The sequence below is a fragment of the Pungitius pungitius genome, chromosome 2, assembly GCF_949316345.1.
Source record: "Pungitius pungitius chromosome 2, fPunPun2.1, whole genome shotgun sequence".
NCBI lineage: Eukaryota > Metazoa > Chordata > Actinopteri > Perciformes > Gasterosteidae > Pungitius > Pungitius pungitius.
Window position 1 is genome coordinate 12,101,525 of NC_084901.1, and position 21,836 is coordinate 12,123,360.

At 42.5% G+C, this 21,836-nt stretch overlaps 1 protein-coding gene across 1 annotated transcript in view; it reads left to right on the plus strand.

Moving 5' to 3' along the window:
* The first annotated feature begins 2,105 nt into the window (after positions 1-2,105).
* Positions 2,106-21,836, plus strand: part of mpped1 (metallophosphoesterase domain containing 1) — a 61,567-nt gene continuing 41,836 nt past the window's right edge. Inside the window, exons 1-3 of the mRNA XM_037461197.2 lie at positions 2,106-2,252; positions 6,962-7,376; positions 9,124-9,305. Coding sequence (XP_037317094.1) covers positions 7,198-7,376; positions 9,124-9,305 — 361 coding nt within the window. The 5' untranslated portion in view covers positions 2,106-2,252; positions 6,962-7,197. The remainder of the gene's footprint in view (positions 2,253-6,961; positions 7,377-9,123; positions 9,306-21,836) is intronic.

Below are 21,836 nucleotides of genomic sequence, written 5' to 3' on the forward strand. Positions count from 1 at the left end.
GTGAGGCTGTAATTTAACTGTTTAAGCCTTATCATGGCCAATAGTTTGGCCTTTTTTGATATATCAGCACACATCGAAAAAATGTAAGAGGATAAAATATTGTTTCCTTTTTATTTCCTAATCAACAACAATATATATATTACTGAAAAATATGTGTCATGGATCAGTGGATGAACGGTCACTAAGCACCAGGTAAGGAACTTGAGTACACTTTGGACATTTTGAAATTGTTGTTTTTGTTGAACCTTATGTCCATGAGTTCTTACTGGTTCAATCAGTGATACATTTGATTTTTTATTTAAATAGGGTTCCTTTGTGGAAATTGTCCTTTACACTTTCTTATTTTCCTACCAAGACATTTTGAGAATTGAGAGGGAAGATATGGAATGCCGTTTTAGTCAAAATTAAATAAATGACCAAATACACGGTAATGCATAATGACACAGCATTTCATGATAAATAAATGAATAAATACACGGTAATGCATAATGACACGTACTCGGTAATGCATAATGACACGTACTCGGTAATGCATAATGACACGTACTCGGTAATGCATAATGACACGGTACTCGGTAATGCATAATGACACGTACTCGGTAATGCATAATGACACGTACTCGGTAATGCATAATGACACGGTACTCGGTAATGCATAATGACACAGCATTTCATTTCACGTTCTTATATGCAAATCAGGGGGCGTGGCTATCTATCACATTCAGAACAGACGACAGAGCCGTGTGCCGTCGACACCGCTAGCGAACGCGGAAGCACCCCCCCCCCCCTAGCATGCTAGCATTAGCGGATCAAATCGATCAACATGGGTTATCTGCAGATACTATTTTGACACATATTGAGGGTTTTTTGGAAATACTAGGGCTTGCGGTTCCCACTTCGGCAGCTCTAGACTGCGGTCAACTCAGGCGACACTCGGATATCCGTGGTCAACTCAGCCGACACTTGAATTTTAGTGCACGTTTATGCTGACATTTACGGTACAATTTCTCAAAGTTTGGTCCGGTTACTTGCTCAATACCGTAATTGTCAGCATAAACGTGCACTAAAATTCAAGTGTCGGCTGAGTTGACCACGGATATCCGAGTGTCGCCTGAGTTGACCGCAGTCTAGAGCTGCCGAAGTGGGAACCGCAAGCCCTAGTATTTCCAAAAAACCCTCAATATGTGTCAAAATAGTATCTGCAGATAACCCATGTTGATCGATTTGATCCGCTAATGCTAGCATGCTAGGGGGGGGGGGTGCTTCCGCGTTCGCTAGCGGTGTCGACGGCACACGGCTCTGTCGTCTGTTCTGAATGTGATAGATAGCCACGCCCCCTGATTTGCATATAAGAACGTGAAATGAAATGCTGTGTCATTATGCATTACCGAGTACCGTGTCATTATGCATTACCGAGTACGTGTCATTATGCATTACCGAGTACGTGTCATTATGCATTACCGAGTACCGTGTCATTATGCATTACCGAGTACGTGTCATTATGCATTACCGAGTACGTGTCATTATGCATTACCGAGTACGTGTCATTATGCATTACCGTGTATTTATTCATTTATTTATCATGAAATGCTGTGTCATTATGCATTACCGTGTATTTGGTCATTTATTTAATTTTGACTAAAACGGCATTCCATAGGAAGAAGCCGATTTCTGCACCATCTGAATTGTGTTGTGATATTTCAGTATAATAAACGAGTGCTGTACTCAATTAAAATGTTGAAGTACTTCCTTCCTGCGATTGGGTTACTTTCAAGATCAGGAACATATTTGAATATTATCCAATGTTATAGACTAAAAATTCAAATATATAACACATTATCACAGGTGGATATGTATGAAGCTACAACATACATTTTGTATGTGATAATAATAGTAATAATATTTAATAGTGTGTGGAGCTTCACAAAGGGATTTTACTTGTACAAGTGTATGTTTTAGAATGGAATATAATTGAATAGCTAGTGAAGGCTAAATCTTTGTAACGACTTTTAATCTGCTTTCTATCCCTCCTCCCTCCTCAGCTCCTCCTCAATGCACCGCTCACCGGGACTGATCTGAGAGAGAGAGAGAGAGAGAGAGAGAGACAGAGAGAGAGAGAGAGAGAGAGACGCACTGGTGTACCACGGGGTCCACATTCAAACTGACCAGCGCGTGTACCTCAATGAGCGCACGCACCGTCCTCTCGCACAGCCGTCTCCCATCAGCCTGATTTCAGCCGATCAGCGGAGCCGGTAAGTTGATTCCTTTTTCGTCATATTTTTGGTGCAATTGTGCAGAGTTCTTCTTTTTTTTTCATGGATGCGAAACCGCAACAGAGAGCTTTCGCTGAGCCCGTAAAAAGCGCTGCGTATTTCGCCATTGGTTCCAAGGTACCTGCTCACGTGCAGTGACATGTCAGCAGGATTGCGCGGGCATCTTGTATTTGGGTTTCAAATAGACGGCATCGCATTCACGTTACCAGATATAAATAAATAAAACATGGAACACGGTACAGGCTGGAGAGGCTCACGGAGCTCATGGCACACGAAGCCCACCAAGGGACCAAAGTTTTATTATAGTTCACTTAGCGAGAGCGCAGAGCTTCGAGAGACAGCAGGGGAATTTCGAAACATCTATTCACTAAAGGGCACTAAAGGGATTCAATGTCTGATTTATCCTTTATTAAAACCATAAACAAATAAAAACCATTAAAACAAATAGTATGGCAGTAAATGCATTTTGCCTGAATAAAATAAAGGAGTACAAGAAAGATTAAATAATCCTACATTTATTTTTCACCCTGTTGAATCATTCTTGTAATTATTTTCATCTGGTTTCAGTGTATTTCACCAAGCCGTAATTCTTGTGTTTGAAATTATAATAAGTAAGTTATAGTATGAGTTCATTTTCACTGTGTGTGCACATCTATCAGAACCGATCGTCATCGTTTGGTCGAACTGGGCAGTATCTGGCCCGAACCTGAAATGAGTTTGACACCCCTGCTCTAGAGCCTTGACAGCATTGAACTCTTTCTGGGTCCGCGTGGGACACTTCTGGTCTACTGCTGCTTCTGCTGCTGCTGTCATTGTCTTTGTTCCCCCTGCCCTCTCCTCTCTTTACACTGAGAAAGATAGGGCACCCTAAATTAGAGTTGCTGGGAGCTTTAATTGTTGTTAACATCTGTTGTGGCAGAGAAAACTCAGTCGTGTCACTAGCAGAGCTCCAAAAACTCCAGCTGGTCAAATCAAACTACAGTCGTGCATCTGCACAGTTAATACTTCTAATTCTAGCATACTGCAAGATTCAATGTATTTGCCGGAGTGTAAAACAAATTCCTGATTTAGAAAAAAATCTTGTCTCGTAAATTTATTTCCGCTGATGTCCTACTATAATGAACACAGGGGAACATCTTTGTGTCGGCATGGTTGCGTCTGTAATCAGGAAAATACATTTTTAATTATGTTTTAATCTCTTTCCAAAAATATGGAATGGATCTGGACGATCTGGCTTACAATTATTTCTTATTCTTCTTTGTACTGTAAATCCTGGTCTACAATTTTCTTAATAGGATTTTTCAATATTCTTGTTTCTGGATGGATGCGTAAGTGTATCATGTTCCTAAAAGCCTTGACTCTGGAGAGTCATGTTTCTCTAAAGTTTGCAGAAAGCTAATGACTGCGCATATATTTAATAAGATAAATATAACATATGCACACGAAGCGTGTGTAGAATCATTAGGATTCTCTGCTTTGTAATGTCCCTCATGATACTACAACAGCACAGAAGAAACATGTGATTCCCATATGGTAAAGTAATACATTTACATACCAGTCTGATTCAAATGTCTCTTATATTCTCTAGAGGATTCTAAATTGTGTAAAAATGCAATTACTTAAGGGTTCATTATGATTCACATAAATGTGTTGCGACAAAAAGTCTCCTCTCATATTAAAGTTAAACAACAGTAACAAACACGGATTCAAAATGACCAAAAAGAGGACTAAACAGCTAAAGGGAGATATTAAACAACCACAAAAACATGCAAAATGACCATAAAGAGACAGAAAAAACATTGAGGGATGCAAAATACCCACACAAAGATGCAACAAAACAACAAAGAGATGCTAAACGAAACACAGAGGAATCCGAAAAAGAACATTCAGTCATCCTGTCTTGTGCGCCTGGTCCATGTGTTAGAATGCTGCAGCATCTGCTAATGCATCTTTCTGTTTTACACTGGCACATGTCATATTCATGACAACAGCAACACGTCTCAATATGCATGCACAGGCCTGCTTACAACACAGACCGGCGTGCACGCACAGAACACACAGCGCACGTAATGTAAGCACTCCTGAAACACATCCGGCGAGCACGCCGGGAACAAGCGCGGTGTGAAGTGTGAAGTGTGTTTTTCGGGCACGGCGGTGTGCTGTCAGCGTGTGAGGTTGCAGTGAATGAGGCGCTCCAACATGGTATTGGCAGCCCAGGCCGACTTTGCCAAAGACGCAATGTCCCCAAATTATCACCTATGTCTCCAGCCCCCTCCCCCGTCAATCCAGTACCTTTCAGCGGCCCCGCTCTGTCCCAGCAGTCGCTAGAGCCTCAGTGATGATGGAGTGCACGCGCATCAGGCCTCACGCACCAGGCCAGGGATTATGGATTCAGACCTCAATCTGAATACAAGGACAATTACAAAATCAGGATTCAAGGACTTATTTCTCATCATGACTTGGAAGAACATTGTCCCTCCATTCATCTTCAGTAAGGCTGAACTATTGTAACAGTGTGCCATACGCTATGAATAGTATAATATTTCTCAAAATAAAGAATCCCCCGGACCAGTCTATTAGGACCATCTCAGGGGGCTTCTGTCAATGTATCCAGCAGAGCCCTTCGGGTGGCGAGGGGAGTGTCCCTTGTGCCACAGTCGTATATGATTGGCTGCCCATTTAAACGCAGCTTGTCCCAAAATGTCCTTGTATATTCCATTCTTCCAGACTCTCTCCCCTGGATTTATCTGATGGCCGAATCCAAAATCCCTCATCACACCTTTGACCTAATATCATCATCATCCAATAGCTAATACAGTGCACTCATAACAGATCACATTTACATCTTACCCATTGTGTTTAACTCATTGTTGTCACGGTTTGGGTCTGCTCTGTCTTATTTTGTAGTTTTCATGTCTCTGGTGTTCCTGGGTAACTTCACTTCCTGCCTTGTCCTGTCTTCCCCTGTAATTGTCTGCCGTGCCTGATCGTTTCCACCTGTGTCCAATCACCTGCACCTCCCTTGTGTATTTAAGCCCTGTGAGTCTCTTGTCTTGTGTGGCGTCATTACATGTCGACCGTTCATGTGTCACGTAAGTCAGGTTTGTGTTTTCAAGTCCAGGTCCCTGTTTTGTTTGTTTGTTGGTTTTGTTTTCTCCTCCTTCCTCCCCTTTTTGGTGGGAGCGATTTTGATTTTGAGTTTTGACTATTAAAGCCCTTTTATTTTTCATCAATTCTGCGTTTGAGTCCTCCCTCCTTGCCCTCGACCACGTCCCCCCGTGACAATTGTAAATGATCCAAAATCAAAACATTTTCCTCTTTGTGCTGTCCTACATCCTCTGCTCCTAGACAGCCTAACAGGAGAAAAAAGACCCTTCAGTGGGGAGAAAATATGGCAGAAATCCATCGAGGAAGGTTTAACACATAAACTATAATTCTAACACTAATCACACATACTATTCTACCGTTAGGTGTGCTCTTCTGCTTGAATCCCACAGTGCCCACAGGTCTCTGTAAAAAGTCATTCAGCTTGAATCCTTAAGACCAAAAAAAGTGGATCACACCAATATAGTTTGGAGGCTTCCTGTCCAAAGAATTTGGTTTATAAATCTCTGAAATTCCAAATGTCCTGTCTGATCTGCCGCTAGCTTACAAACCATCCCGACCCCTCAGGTCGTCTGGGAAGGGTCTCCTTTCTGATCCCACAGTCAAAACTAAACATGGAGAAGCAGCTCTCCACATATCTGGAACAATGTCACAGAAAGCTGCAGGTCTGCTGAGACTCAGTGGCTTCAAAGACTGAAGACTTTTCTGTTTGCTGCTGCATAGAATTGAACCAGATTCAATTTCCTGCATTTCTGCATTTCACTACTGCATTCTATTTCAATTCTTTAACTGCACTGCTGAATGTTTTTTTTCTGTTGTTAGCTTAGTTTTTTTTAATGTTTCAATGTTCTCAATTGTTTTTAAACTTTTCTTTTGGAATCAATGAACAGGAAGAGAATCCAGAATACCAAGCACATGCCGTTTGATGCTTTTATGTGAAGGCCTTAAATCAAGGAGTTAAGGTCTGCCTTTGGTAGCTGGTTTTCATCTGCATTTTCTGTCACGCTATTCATGAATAATTACATTATCACATTACATGTCATTTAGCTGACGCTTTTATCCAAAGCAACCCATGTCATTTCTTTTACTTTTTTTTGCCTGGGGAGCAGGTAGGGGTTGGGTGGCTTGCCCAGAGACACTTGGGACATGGAGCAGCCAGGGTTCAAAGTTGCGGTTCCCAGCTCACCCTCTCTACTCCATGCACCACCAATTGTTTTATCAATTGCAATACAAATACATGCAAATCGAAAATAAAAAAAAAGAGCAAATCAAATACGTCTCTGTCGGTACGAGGGCTAGGAGGGAGGACTCAGATGCGGAGTTTGAGCAACAAAAAGGACTTTAATAGTCCAAATGGTACTAGAAAGGGCACCGTGTGACAGATGTGACAGGTCTGAATTTCCAAAATATTCAGTTTACGCTAAAATCAAACAACCAAATAGCATCTAAACTTATAATCAAAGAAGGCAATATGTGGCTTAAAAGAAAGCTTCTCCTATAAAATGATTTATTTTTGTTCCACCACTTCCTGTCTTTTCTACAGATCCTTTAAATCAGCTAAACTCTGTTGCTTCCCCTCTCAGGTGCTTAGGGAGCCGCAGAGAAAGAGGAGGAAAAGGGATGAGGTGATGTCCTCTCCCTAGCTCACTGTGACTTATTGCTCAGCGAGGGTTTGACCCCAGCAGGACCTCTCACAGCACCCTCTCCCCAGGCCTCAACTATCTCCTCGCCATCCAAAAGCTAAAAACAGCAGGCTGCCAAAGTTCTCCACCCGATCCCCGGCCTTCCTCCGATCCGTTCTGCACCGGTACCTTGTGCCATGGCCTTCACCTTGTCAGAGATTATGGCAGCGAGACGGCAGCAGTCACAGGCTCAGTCCCAAGCCCAGCGAGGCAACAAGACGGCAGTGGAAGTGGACGAATACAGCACAAACCCCACCCAGGCCTTCACCTTCTACAACATCAACCAGGGACGCTTCCAGCCCCCACACGTTCACATGTGAGTAGTCACTAGTTAACCAAACCATATAGCCACCACTTAGTGGGCTATGGTCTGCTTATCTTTTGTGCATTCTGGAGATGATCTTTTTTTTTCTTCTTTAATTCACATTTTATTTTTGATGATCAAATTATTATTAACTATCTATCCTTCCATTACCGTTACTGTTTCTAAGCTATCATTTATATGTCGAAGTCAAATCAAGGTCCTAATTTGGTATGGTCGCAAAATTGTGACCAACACCTATAAAGCTAACTGATACATTTTGTCTGTTATTTTAGAATTCCATGCACTAAATAAAAATCACAATGTCGTATGGATAGCTAGTTATACATATAAACAGTAGCATTTCGTAAATGTGTTTCTGGGCTTTACACTGTGTTGATATCTTATTAATTGGTTGTCATGACCACCCAGTTGGGGTTGACAAAATATCAACTGCTCCTGAAACACTATGTTAAGCTAATTTAGCTAATTAGCAAGCTATCACCGTGCTAAGCTAACTACCATAATAGCAACCAATCATTCCTCTTCAGATAATCATACCCATTAGTCCACGATATGCTGGAGCAAAAGCTGAGCTTTGCATCCATCTTCAAAACACCTTATACTGCATACAGGGGCAGGTGCTAGAGTCAATCCCAGCTAACATCAGATGAGAGACAGAGTGCACCCCGGATTGGTCACCAGTCAATCACAACCATTCACACTTACCCCACCAATTTTAGAATCACCAATCAGCCTAATCTCCAGGGAATGCGTTAGGGAGAAACCCAAGTACAGAAAGAACCCCCGACAGAGGGAGAACATGCAGACTCTACACATAAAGGCCACTGATTGGAGTCGAAAGTAGAGTAAGAGAGTAGAGCACCCCAAGTTGCATACCAGAGAAAAAATAATGTTTTTTGCTGGTGATGTATTTTGCTGTGATCAGGTCTCAGGTCAAATAAGTTGGAATCAAAGAACAGGAAGAGGATCCATAATACCAAGCACATGTCAATTGTCCTCTCTCAGTATTTGTGGTAACACCGCTTCCCAGACTTCCACATGTTCAGCGTTAGTTTCAGTCTTAACTTGGGTTCATATTACAAAGAAAAACTGCTATGTTGATGCTCAGAAAGGCCTTTCTACAACGCATAGTTTTGCGTTTCTTTATATCCACAAGTATACATTAAACATTCTCAGATGTATTTTATCACTTAGTGAGTGTCTTACGTGGATGCATGCCTCGTTTCCCATGTCCACGTCTCTCTCTCTCACTCTCTCTCTCTCTCTCCTGGTGGTGTGCAGAGGAGGAAGAGGATGCGGTCTGGGTGTTATCTTACCTGGAGAAACGCTTGTAAAAGTGGGCCACAGTTATTCACCAGCTCCCCTCCCTGCCCCCTGGAGACCCTGTGGGATCTGCACGCTCACTGCAGATCCCACAGGACTCTGCTCTTTTCTATATCTGTGCTATATTCTTATTCTATCTTTGCATATTCTTTCTGTCTCTCCCAGTGCCACGCTTTTGTTGTGGCCTCTCTTTTCTTGCCGCGTCTCTTGTTTCCTCTGCTGTCTCGGTCTGTGGGGAGGATTTTCTGCTGGATACCAATTGAAACTTCTTTCATTGTCTGCCTCTTTCCTCAGAGACTGTGCATCCAACTCCTCATAGCTCTCTCTCTCTCTCCCTCTCTCTCTGCAGCTGCGATGACTTTTTTTTTTGGTTTCCCTTAACTTGCCCGTCTTTTGTCGCCCCTTCTCGCTTCAGGGTGGACCCGATGCCCCACGACACGCCCAAGCCGCCAGGCTACACCCGCTTTGTGTGCATCTCGGACACCCACTCCCGCACCGACAGCATCCAGATGCCGTACGGAGATGTGTTCATCCACGCGGGAGACTTCACTGAGCTGGGACTGCCCTCGGAGGTCAAGAAGTTCAACGACTGGCTAGGTTAGCATCTGTGGGAGGTGTCGTTCTGGATCCAGAATGGGTCAGGGCCCGGGTTTTCTCTTAGTAGTTACCATTGGTATGCTCAGTGTCAGGCAACGCTCAGTAGGCAGCGAGTTTTTACGATTGCTGTCATTCGGAGAGAATTATTTTTCAGGGCTTTTGTTCCTATGATCACTGTATATTAGTGCCAGATCAGGTGACAAATTGAGTGCACAAACTTTGCTTGACTTTAAAATGGATGGTTTTCCCAAGCAGGCCTTGAATCAATTTCCTTCGTTACTGAATGGGTTTTAGTTGAATAATGCTCTAAGAGCATGAATTATTTTTATGTCAACCTTTGAACAGCACATATCCTAAATATATCAAGTAACCCAATTTCCCAGTCTGCTTCTTGTTTGTCCTCTGTCTTCAATTTTCTTACAACAGAGCTTATGAATACATCGCTTTGTGGCAGGCAATTCCCAGATCATTGAGGAGTTCTTTGGACACAACACAAAGGAGAGTTTTTTATTAAGATTCTCTGCTCAGAAAGGCACTCCAGCCCTTGAGAACTTTGACAAAAGAATGAAATAGACTGATAGTTCAATGTGATGTACAGGAAGTTGCTGCTGTTTCTTTTGCGCGGCCTACTGACTTGAATAGAAACCAACCGCTTCCTGTATATAATAAGAAAACTCAAACCTAAAAAATGGTGCAGTGCTTTGTAAAACATGCCCCACTATGTGATTTGTGTGAAACATGCAGAAACCTAGTAAACTTAGTCTGGCCATTACGTGTGATGTGGTGCAGCACAACTCTGGTTTGTGTTATGCTGCTTTTAGCTTGGACAGAGCTCATATCACTGTAGCTTAATACTGACACCACGACACAGAGCAGGGACGCACACTTCATTCTTCACGCCTTTCAAAAGCCTTGAAGATGAAATGGTTTCCAATGTTTACATTACCCTTTTAATATTTGACACATTTTATTAACAGATATTTTATTATGTTTAATCATTCTCTGACTGCGTGTGTTTGTGTATAGAGTTTTTTTTGTATAGTGTGGTTATAGCATCAGTCTGCCAAAGGTTTACTTGATCTTGTTATGCTCACATTTATGTATTCTTTTACCCTTTGTCTTGCCGAAAACATCAAACAAAGGAGCTATATATACATGTATATAGTATATATATATAGTTATGTGTATCTATATATATTTGATTAAGACAAGATCATCTAACTAGTTTCTGGTCATGGTCTTCATCTGGGTTTGCCCAGTTAAATGATGGCTCAGCCATCTCATTGCGTTCACACTACGAGCCACGCAGCGACAGTCTTCATCATTTTTAAATTAGAGTGATCAAGCTACCAACTGTTGTGTCGCTACTGATGGAGGTCACATGCCACAAAACTTTCCTCAGCGCACCGTTGAGATGGTTAAATGTCAACCAATCACGTTTTGTTTTCGCCCCGTTCCCATGTCGTAGGCCAGTTCTCACTGCTATTTAACGATTGACCTACTTGAGCAACACTTCAGTAGTTTACAATCCATCTGACCATGTTTGGTCCATATGTTGCTTTTGCTGCTTCTTTTGGAACGCAGCCTTATTTCACGGGGACAAGTGTGCCAGAGCCATTCAAAATAAGCATGAGGATGAAGACAGAGTGTAGTTAAAGGCCCTGGGAAAGAACTAATAAGGGGACTGTGGAGATATTTTTCTCAAAGCTACTTACTTTCATCATTAAATCACACTATATAAGACATTTAGTCATAATAGCAAATATACCCGGTTTATTCATGTAAAACTATAGTGAGAGCTATTGAGAATTCTGCAGTATGTTTGGGAACTATCATCTTTTATAGGAGCTTTGCAGGACTCACACTGAGTCTGGTGAGTTTTAGAGCAAGTGTAAGTCTAATCATTGCTGTGTGATATCTTTCGGCAACCGGAATGAAATGACCTCTAATGAAGTCAAAACTGTTGTATTAGTGAGACCAAACAGTGGATGTATTGGAGAGGGGTCCCTGCTATCCTCTCCATCTTCGTCATTGTCGACAGCGTCATCAACACCTTCCAAACCTCACCCATAAACGGCAGTAGCCGGTTAATGGACGCCATTGTGTATTCACCTCTTTCTCTGGGGGAGTGGGGAGGGGAGATAAGGGGAGAAATTGTCGTCCTTCCCCTCCCCTTCATACGTACACACTCAAATACACACACGCGGGCAAGCTGCAAGGAGCACAAGCTGCAGATCCGCTAGCCCCAAACTCCAGTGACGACGGGAGACACGGGGAAAGAAAAGATAAACCGAGCCAAAAGCACCTGCTGCTACCTCTGAAATCACTCTCCCTCCTCTCTTCAGCCCATCCTGCTCTGCTCCGCTCCTCTTATCCTCCTTTGCTCCTCTCAGAATCAGAATTGGCTTTATTTGCCACGTATGCTTACTCATACATGGCATAGTTGACTCTGGTTTCCACTTTGTTCTCTGCAAAAAACATAAAAAATAAAAAGTAAAAAACAAGGAAAATATTTGTTATTCAAACTAAGAAGCTATTAATTGATAGGCCTCATCAAACATTACAGTAAGAATTCCCTCCACGGAGGGTTTGTTTTGAAATGATGGGATTGGGGAGAAAGAGAAAGAGAGAGAAAACTGGACAAAGGGAAGGAGGAAGAGAGGAAGAGGGTAAGAAAGGGAGAGATGTCTGTTGACAGAAAGCATAGCTGCGTCATGTTACTCAACTAATCAGCTGTTAGGGTTCAGCTGTGTGAGACAGAGAGCAGCGCGCTTGTGAAACTATCCATGGCAACGGAGCACCTGGGGAGGAGGAGGGGGGGTGGATACAAGGAAAGGAGGTTCTGGAATGTCCTCTGTAAGACCTGAATACCTTCAGGTCCTGTCAGGCTGCACTAATCAGCTAATACGGATCAGCTGTGAGTCACAGACAGAGCCGCTGCGAGTAGCCGTGACAACGGAGCCCCTGCAGTCACTAACGAGCTCAGAGGGCAGAGAGAGACAGTGATTTACACAGAATCCACACCTCAAACAAATGTCTCCAGGAGCAAAACTATACAGGGTATCCAAGAAATAATGTAATTTTGAGAGATCCAAGACTCTACCGAATGCATCAGTGTAGTTTACATGTCTCTCCGTGTCTTAAAACTGCTCTAATAGCAGTTTTACAAACGTGTACCTTCTGGTTTTTATTAGAAATATGTCGGCAGATTTGTATTGGAGCCAATGGGGCTTGAGACAGACTTTGTCTCACTCTCTGGCTCCTCAGGACAAAAGTAAATAACTGTGGGATTCCATACCCATATCAGTCCAACCAGCACAAGCACGGCATTGTTTTGTTCCCAAAATTATGCCCTGAAATGTGAATATTGTGGCCATGAGGACAAAAGTGCCATATTTTTTTCACCGAAAGTTGCCCTCTACCTCACAACATAGAAACACATGTAAAACTCTGAAGAGGACTGAAAAACGAATGAAACATAATTAGTGATTATGAAAAAAGTATAATATATATCAACAAGTTGTTTTTTTTAATAGTTTAGACTTTTGTCAACATTTTAAAGTTTAAATAGTGTTTCTAGCTGAAAGATTGGCGAAGCTGAAAAGGTTGAAAGTTGAAGCAGTTTTGACAGGATTTGAAAATGAACTCAATTGGAAACCATGTTAAAATATTAATGATTATTGATTTATATAAATTCAATTATAAGAGCTAGAAAGCTGAAAAGTCATAGCTATGTTGTCATCAGATTTTGAAAGAAAAAGGAGAATTTCTAGCACTGAATATTTATGCTTTGAAATTATGTATCTGGATGTTTTTCAACGTTAAAAAATTAACGTTAATTATAATTATAACGGTATATACGTAGACATGTAACCATAAACTGTTCAACAAAGACAACAACTAAAGGGATATTGACTGGGCATGCAGTGCAGACAGGAGGAAGATGACCAACACTGTCACTGATAGGATTGTGACAAATCAGGGAAGGACACGTCACGAATGCCAAGAACCAACCAAGTAGTGAAAGTGAGTGGGAGTGAGTTCGTTTCCACACTTATCCATTTCCCACCGTCCACACAAAGACACAAACCCAGCCATTTTCAAACTGATCTGTTTTTGGTGCTTGTAAACGCTGGCATAGTGTGGACGCTCAGTGTAGACATAGCAAAACATATCCATTTTTAAAACAAGTACGTAGTGTAGACAGAGCCTAGGTGTTTCATCAAAGAGACCTGAGGGAAGAAGCCGTTCCTGTGTCTGGTGGTTTTGGCGCTCTGTAGCGCCTACCAGAGAGGAGCAGTCTCCTTAGGTGGTTCAGGGTGTGAAGGGTCTGCAGTGATCTTTTTCCTGACTCTGGAGGTTTACAGGTCCAGGATGGAGAGCAGTTTGGAGCCAATGATTCTCTCTGCAGACCTGATGATCCGTTCAGTCTGTTCCTGTCCTGTTTAGTGGCTGATCAGAGAACAGACTGGATGATGTCAGTGTAAACAGAACTAGCAACTCCTGAGGGAGGTTGAACTTGCTCAGCTGGCGCAGGGATTAATACAACTCCTGCTGTTCAGTGTGTGCAGAGCAGATTGACAGGGAGATCAGGTTGGGCGTATTCATTAGCATGGTTCAAACTCAGCCGTGGTCATGTTACCCTATTTAGCTTTTTACTCTTTTACATTTCCTCCGATGGAATCCTCTCAATATTTTCTTCATCTTTTCTTTAATTCTTTCTCCTCCAGTTTGTCATTCACTTTTTGTAGATTTCTTTCGACCCCTATCTTCCTCCAAACCGTTATTACCATTTTTTGCTGTACCGATTTTCCCTTTTCCTCTCCCTTTGCCCTCTCTCTCTCTCTTTCCCGATCCTGGAAAAACATCTCCCCAATTTCATCCCTCGGTGGGAGCTCTCTGCAGTTCTTCTCTCAGCTTTTATTTTTAGTAGGAAATAATTCGGCTCTGGCAGCCTCTGAAGGCTTTGTCAGGTTTGGAGAATGCAGCAGAAGTGGTGAGGAGAAGAGAGCAACTAAGGGGAAGACTGCGAAATTCCTGCAGAGTAGAAAAATAGGAAGTTGGAGAATGAGGGGATGGCAAGGAAGATTTAGAAGGACTAGTGAGGGAAAGAGAAGGAGGAGGAGGAGGAGGAGGAAGACTTAGCCCCAGAGGAGGGCTGCCTTACCTTGGTAAACTCACAGCTCACAGCCCTGCTGACAGATGCCACATTTTTACCCTATGTTGTCATGGTGATGCATGCAGGTCCAGCTGTCAGTCACAGTATGGGTCTGTGTATGTGTGTGTGTGTGTGTGTGTGTGTGTTTCTATATTTTTTGCCAGGTACTTTACTTATTTAAGACTTTACTAACTTATTGTTGAAACCATTGGATTGAAGTAGCAGTAGTAAGTAACATATTATGTATGTGTGTTCAATGGACACACACATCCCACAAGCCTACTGTACAGCCTGAGGAGCTGTCATGGCAGAAGACGTAAGTGCTGTTGAAGCCAGTCTTGGATTGTCGGGATGGAGGCTGATTACTTGGGAAAGGTGAGAGGAGACACCGAGGATAGACTTTGAGAGAAAATAAGGCACGAGAAAGAAAGTGATTATTGAGAGCGAGGGGCAGACCTCAGGCTCGCGAGCAGCACAACTTAAATCCAATTGTCTCCAATAATGACCTCTTTGATCACAGCACGCACACACCAACAAGAGCCACGTAACATTTCGTAAGCCGAGCCAAAGCTTCTGTTTTTTTTTGCATGTTTGTTTGCTTACATTGCGTATACTCGCCGTGAATGTGAGTGACGTCTGTATTCATGCCCAGTGATGGTGTGAGCTGGTAGGGCAGGAATCCCAATTTTCTTTAAATATCTGCTCGGTAGTTGACTTAAGGTCACTATAAGAGCAACATTTAAACCTTAAAGGCCTTGTTTTCTCTTCTTGTGTGTCAGACATCAGTTCAATGTGCTGCTTTACTGGTGTCATACACACAGAGCCAAATACTTTAGCAAATTGGCTATTTGCAGTGTTTATTTCTGTCTTTTTAGGAGGCGCATTTCCATCAACAGAATAAATGGAATATAAAGTGAATATTCACCCAGTTGTCCTCTTTTATGAACTTAGTGAATGGGGTGAATCCAGGTTAAAAACACAGAAAAATCCTTTTTCGTTTCAAGTAGCTTTTTAAAGAAATGAAGCAATTGAATTTCCACCACCTGGGGTCTTTAAATGTGTTGTTTGCGCTTCTGCAGAGCATTAGCTGTTGTCATGCTTGGAACAATTTAAAGCTACAGTGTTTGCAATGGTACCAAAGTCGTAGCACAATATCTGTCAAAATGTGCACTCGGAGAATTCGTTCAGTGCAATACAAGCATGTTGGTATTCAACATATGGTAACCAAAGGAAAAGTTGATTACGCTGCTCGAGATGTTTCTTCATGGATCTCATTTTCGGACTTTAGCCTACAACAGATATACTTAACAGGTATCAGTGTAGATTGTCAGTGAAGTCATAACTAATGGCTGAACCAAGATAATGGTTATTTAGATTTTAATACTGGATAGATTTTTTTGGTTGAAAATTTCACAACCAACCTGAACATTTAAGCTAAAATCGTTAACGAACTTCCTATTTAGCACCTGCTCTAGTATTTTTCTGAATTATAGATGAATGACGACCATAATTCGATTGCCGTGTCGGCCCTTTGAGTTTGAGGGTGTTTTTTCTTCATCACGTGCCTCCCCTAATCTGCAACTGCCTTAATAACCATGTGTGTGTGTTTGTGGTTTCTTTGTTGGCCCGCCATCTGACATCTTCTGTCAGTTAGAGACCCCCCTTCGTACTTCCTCTTGACCTCAGCTTCCTTGCTCTCCTTCCAGCTTGCTCACTTTAGCTTGGTAACAGCAAGGGCATTAAACTTTCATCAGTATTTTTCTAGCACGCTCTTCATCATTCTTTATCTTCCTTCCATATTTCGGAAACTTTCTCCTTCCCTCATTTTCCTTTTTCCTCTCAGCCTCATTTTTCCTCATTGTCTCTCTCCATTTTACTTATTATTTTCTATGACAGAATTTCAAGTGACCGTGAATTCAAGTACTTTGCTTCCCATCTGTACCTCTCTGCTTTTATGTCGTCTATTTGTACACTTGAAAGATTAGGATCCTACATACGAAAGCGACGGTATGTGAAAATGGTTTCAGAATCATCCCCATTGTTTTCTAAAGCAAGCGATTTTTCATTTACTAAAATATGGTATACACACTGGTAATAACACTTGAAAGCGAGTGTAGCCTCTGTGGATATAACTGGAATGATGGGAACCATCCTCATAATTTTTTATCACATTCTCTCTCTGTCTTCCTTTCTGTCTCAGATTAATTTGCATTATCCATTTAAAGCTCAAGTAGATACCAAACAAAGAGGCCAATCTATAAGCGAGTCGTATACAGAGCGCGGGGGGGGCAGTCTATGCACAGTCCATCAACAGTCCATTCACCATGTGCTTTTGAATTAAATTCCAACCATAGCATTCTTGATTAGTCAAGTAAATGTATCAAAGTTTTGTCTTTCAGTCGGATTTGATAAAGATGTGAACACGCCTGTCATATTTCATTAAAGTAACATTGAGATCATGTACAGAGTAAAAACATTTTCCAAAGACACAAGACGGACCTGCAATTAGCGGTTCGCTGTAGCAACTAACATTGAGCCAATAAACAGCATGCTTGAACAGGGTATAACCCATATTGATAGGATAGCATCTTGCAGGTGATGGAGATTAGTGGGATGCACATCCAGGGCATGAAGCTCCTGTTCCACCACATCCCAAAGATGCTCTATTGGGTTGAGATTGAGAACATTGTTCTGGCAGTAGCCATCGGAGGATGGGTACATGGTGGCCATGGTCAGAAACAGTGCTCAGGTAGGCCGTGGCATTTAAACACTAGAAATGGTTGTGCGTGAAAATCCCAGCAACTGAGCAGATTGTGAAATACTCAGACCGGCCCGTCTGGCACCAACAACCACGCCACGCTCAAAATTGCTTAAATCCCCTTTCTTTCCCATTCTGACATTAAGTTTGGAGTTCAGGAGATTGTCTTGACCAGGACCACACCCCTAAATGTATTGAAGCAACTGCCATGTGATTGGTTGATTAGATAATTGCATTAATGAGAAATTGAACAGGTGTTCCTAATAATCCTTTAGGTGAGTGTATAGCTGCATTCAAATTGAATTACTGACAAAACAGTTTGCTGACGCCTAATGTTTGTTTACAATATTTAGTCCGCTATTAAATGTTGCAGTATGAACATAAACCGAACAAAGGGGAAAGTGCAACATGAATGTATTAATCCAAAGCATTGTCTCGAACAAAGCAAACAAACTACAGTTTCAATAAATTCCAGTTATGTCACTTTTAAACACCAATGAAGATGACTAAATACGCCACCATTACATTTTTCCTCTTGCGCATCCCTAAAGGCAGCTCGTGCACCGCACCACACTTTGAGAATCCCTGCTCTTGTGAGAGATTTGAGAGTCCACAACCTTCACGGCAGGACACGACAGGACAAAAACAATGGATGGAAATGGAAAGACAAGATCCCTGGAATATTATAGGCTGTGCACTCTGCTCTTAGAGCAGTCACAAAAGCATTGCCTTGTAATACAACTTGGCTTTTGACATTGTTTAAAAAAGGGACTTCTGGCTAACTTTTGAGTCAGTACAGATCCAGTTTCAAAACCGACACAGGACAGATGGCGAGTGACAAGCCATTTGATTCATTAGCATTCAGGGACACGTGTCGCTTGTTCCAAAAAAGTTGCAGCTCAATCTTCAAACCGCATTATCCGCGAGACAACGCTGAATGTGGAAGTGGAGCAGACGTAAGAGACAGAGATGGAGTGTAGAAGAGAGAGAGAGAGAGAGAAAGAAAGATAGAGAGCAGGGAGACCACCTACGAGGGCGCTTGATGATGTTCCGGATCCGTCTTTGTCACCGACTCCCTGCGTGTGTGTGCGTGCACATGTGGGTCGTGGAGTATGTTTGTGTGTGGCGCATTATGTTTGGGCGAGGACATTGTGAAGTGTTAGGAGGTGCTGCTGTACTGTGATAAAATGTGTTTTCGGATGCATGGCTCTGTAGGTGGTGTTTGTGTGCGCCGTCTTATAATTGCTGGCTGTCTTTGTTTTGCGTCTGCTCGTGTGATTATGATTGTGTGTTTGTTTTTGTGTGCGTGTGCGATGGTATGTGTGTGGGTGGTGAGTTAAACATACAGGCGTGTATTGCGTTTAATCCGAGGTGAGAAGGCGGATGCCTCGCTGCTTCTCTCCCATCCATCTGTACCTCGTTGCGTGTCTATCCCTTACTTACCTCTCTCTTTATCTCTTCTTGTGACATATTACGTTCTTCTCTCACATCCAGTTTAGACCCGCACACACTTATGTTGCGGAGGGAATTACCACTGATCCGAGCAGTCTTTAGCTTGTCTGTCTTTGAACATCAGCGCCGTTGCTTTTGAAGCCTCTCGGTGAAATTATAGCTATTTTATTCATGCACGTACAGATAAAGACTGGCTACCGCTGAGCTGTTTGGCCGTAATCTCTCTATGTTATACATTAAGAAAATGTACCGAAGGTGTGGGGTGTAGCTGCACAAAGGCGCACAGGAATACGTGATACAAAGTAAATCTGGCCAATCTTATCATGTTATTAAAGAGTTCTGGCACCACAAGGTCCTACTGGGCCACATACCAGAAGCGACAAACTATCAGTTTACCAATTATTAAAACCCAAAGCTCATCTTCAAGACCTGCTTCAAGTGTGATCAGTCCATATAGCCCTCATCAGTTGTATTTGGGGGCATAGATTTGAGGCGGCATTACCCTATTCTAACTCCTTATTAGTGGAGAGGGTGCGCCAGCAACCGCAGTGTTGGCAGTTGTAAGCCCAGTTTCTACATGTCCCGTGTCAAAGTGTCCTTGAGTAAGACACACAAGCCCTAACTGCTCCCCGGGGCAACTTTACAGCAGGCCACTGCTCCCACTATATTGGAATGCAGAGAGGAATTTCCCCGCGTGGATTCATAAGAGTTTTTATTCTTATTATTATTAGCTCAGTTGGCCATTATCATCTATTGGTCAGCGGAATTTTGAGGTTCCGTCATCTAATGGCCGTAGTAATCATTAAGTGAGCAAAGGGGGAAGTGAGAGAACGCTACCTACTCCCACGTCGACCGCGCATGCGTGATGTGATGTGTGTTTTTATCAATGGCAAGCGATGTACTTCGCAATTGACCTATTGGGCACAGTGAATCAGTGTATGCTGATGGGCGGGTATGGCGGCAAATTGCTGTCAAAATTCGCGGACTATCGCTCTTTCGAGACCGACTTTTGCTTGTGGATGTTTAATCCACGTGCGCGAATGAACCTTATTTGGGATCTCGAATTTTGACAGTGATTTTCCGCCAAAGGCGGGGCTTCCTTGTGATTGACAGGTTGCTACCAGAGCCAGATATGTTTGCTTTTATTTAATTTAGTTTAATACTGTAGGTTTTTCCCTGTCTGAGGCATTAGAATGGTGATTAGAACAACTGATGAAGTATGTTTCAATATGTCTTAAATGCAGTTAAGTCAAATTTGATGGCTGTTGACAAAGGCAGTCTACATAGTTATTTTACCTAAGGGTGTAATGTAACAAAATAAATCCATGTAATAAGTGAATGTTAATTGTATTATAATTGTCGTGCGAAAATAATTTATTCAGCGGTGAGTTGCCCCACCCTTTCATGCGGCTACTAAAGCGATGACCTCTCAATGACCAAGTTAGGGCCTAAATGCCTAAATGGAGGCTTCCAACCAGTCCACAAACCAATAGGTGACAGGACTAGACTAGAGACTGCGTCCACTTCAGTCTATGTCACATGAAGTCTTGATGTCGTCTGAAACGGTCATTAAAAAACAGCAAAATAAACCTTTGTAATCACTTTAACTGCACATTAAACGCTTCTGGGCCATGAAAAACGAATACCCATGCTGTAATAAGCTGGACTTTTATTTTAATTTTAGCAGACGGTTTTGGCTGCTGCTTGTTGTACACATGCATTCACTCATACTGACAGAAATACACCCACTGGTATTAATCTAATCTTTTGGGTTGGCAGGATATATTTGCCCTCCTGTTTTCCGCAACTGCACACACACATTCCTTAATGTTCTGCACACAAACACAAGCAGATACGCAGGCACACAGACACTCACACGCTCACACACTGGTATTAAGTTATTTGGCAGGGAGTTTTGGCCTTAGTCTTTGGTATCTATGCAGATACACACTTATGAATTAACTTTGTCTTGGCAGGCAAGACGTCTCTGGCTTTTTATCTGCATGTACACAAACACACATTGAAGAGCACACACACACACACACACACACAATGGGTGTAATCCCCCTATACATGCCAGAGCTTTTGGGCAGAGCGGGGATTTTCCTCTTCAAAGAGCAGACCACCCCATCGCAGCATCGGAACAATGGTGGCCGAACTCCGGAAGATTTCCTGTGGCGGGGGTGTGACACACGCACACACACACAAATACACACAATGATACTGTCGCCTGTATTATAGACACACACACACACACACAATGACGTGTCAGAAAACAAGAAAATGATGCTCAGGGTCATCAGGTGCAGGCATGGGGGGGGGGGGACAGTGGCTGTTGGGCCACGCAGACAGACAGCAGGTCCAGGACCTGAACAGACACTTGACTAAAGAGCAAAGACGCTGAGCGACAATCAATTTGAAACAGAATCGGCGAGGAATAAAAAGGATGAAAGGGTGGCCTCACTTCCAGCCTGCGCTGCAGTCTGTTTCTCTTCAATCTTTGCACCCCGTTTGCTCACTTTGTGTCGGTTCTTTTTTTTTTTCTTTTCTCTTTTGTTATCTTTTTTTTTTTAACACGAGGCGGCCGCCTTTCCTGCACCGCCGCCTATTCATACCCCGATGAATTAAGAATGTTTGTTGCTTAAAAAGCAGCCTTTTGAATTTAAAGACAAAAGATGGCGGGGTAACAAAGAGCCGCCCGCTTGTTGTGAGGGAATGTCGGGGGCCCAAATGTTAAGACGCCCCCCCCAAACACACTTCCACTCACATCCTCTTCCTTTCTTCTCGTCTTTTGTAACTGAAGCAACACATTCTTATTTGATCCAGAAATTGTCTTTCTGGGGTTGATTTTCTTTTTTCTGTCTTTGTGGACACACACAGACACTGTAATGTTGAATTTTCTTTTTGTATTGTTATCGTCGTCATATTTGCAGCAGTCAAATTCCTACAATAATAATTAGACGGCACTCACTGGCTGCTTTAATCAGAATCATGGTGATAAAAAGTTGTAATTTTGCAGCTTTTCTTTCTTTACTGGAAGAAATCAAGATTGAATTCTTCTAGGTAAGAGTGTTTGTGTACGAGGAAGGTTTGGTCCACCCGGTGGAGGTTTATATTTGTCGCGGTGATTTCTTTCTTTCAGTTTTTACCGTTGGCCGTCAAA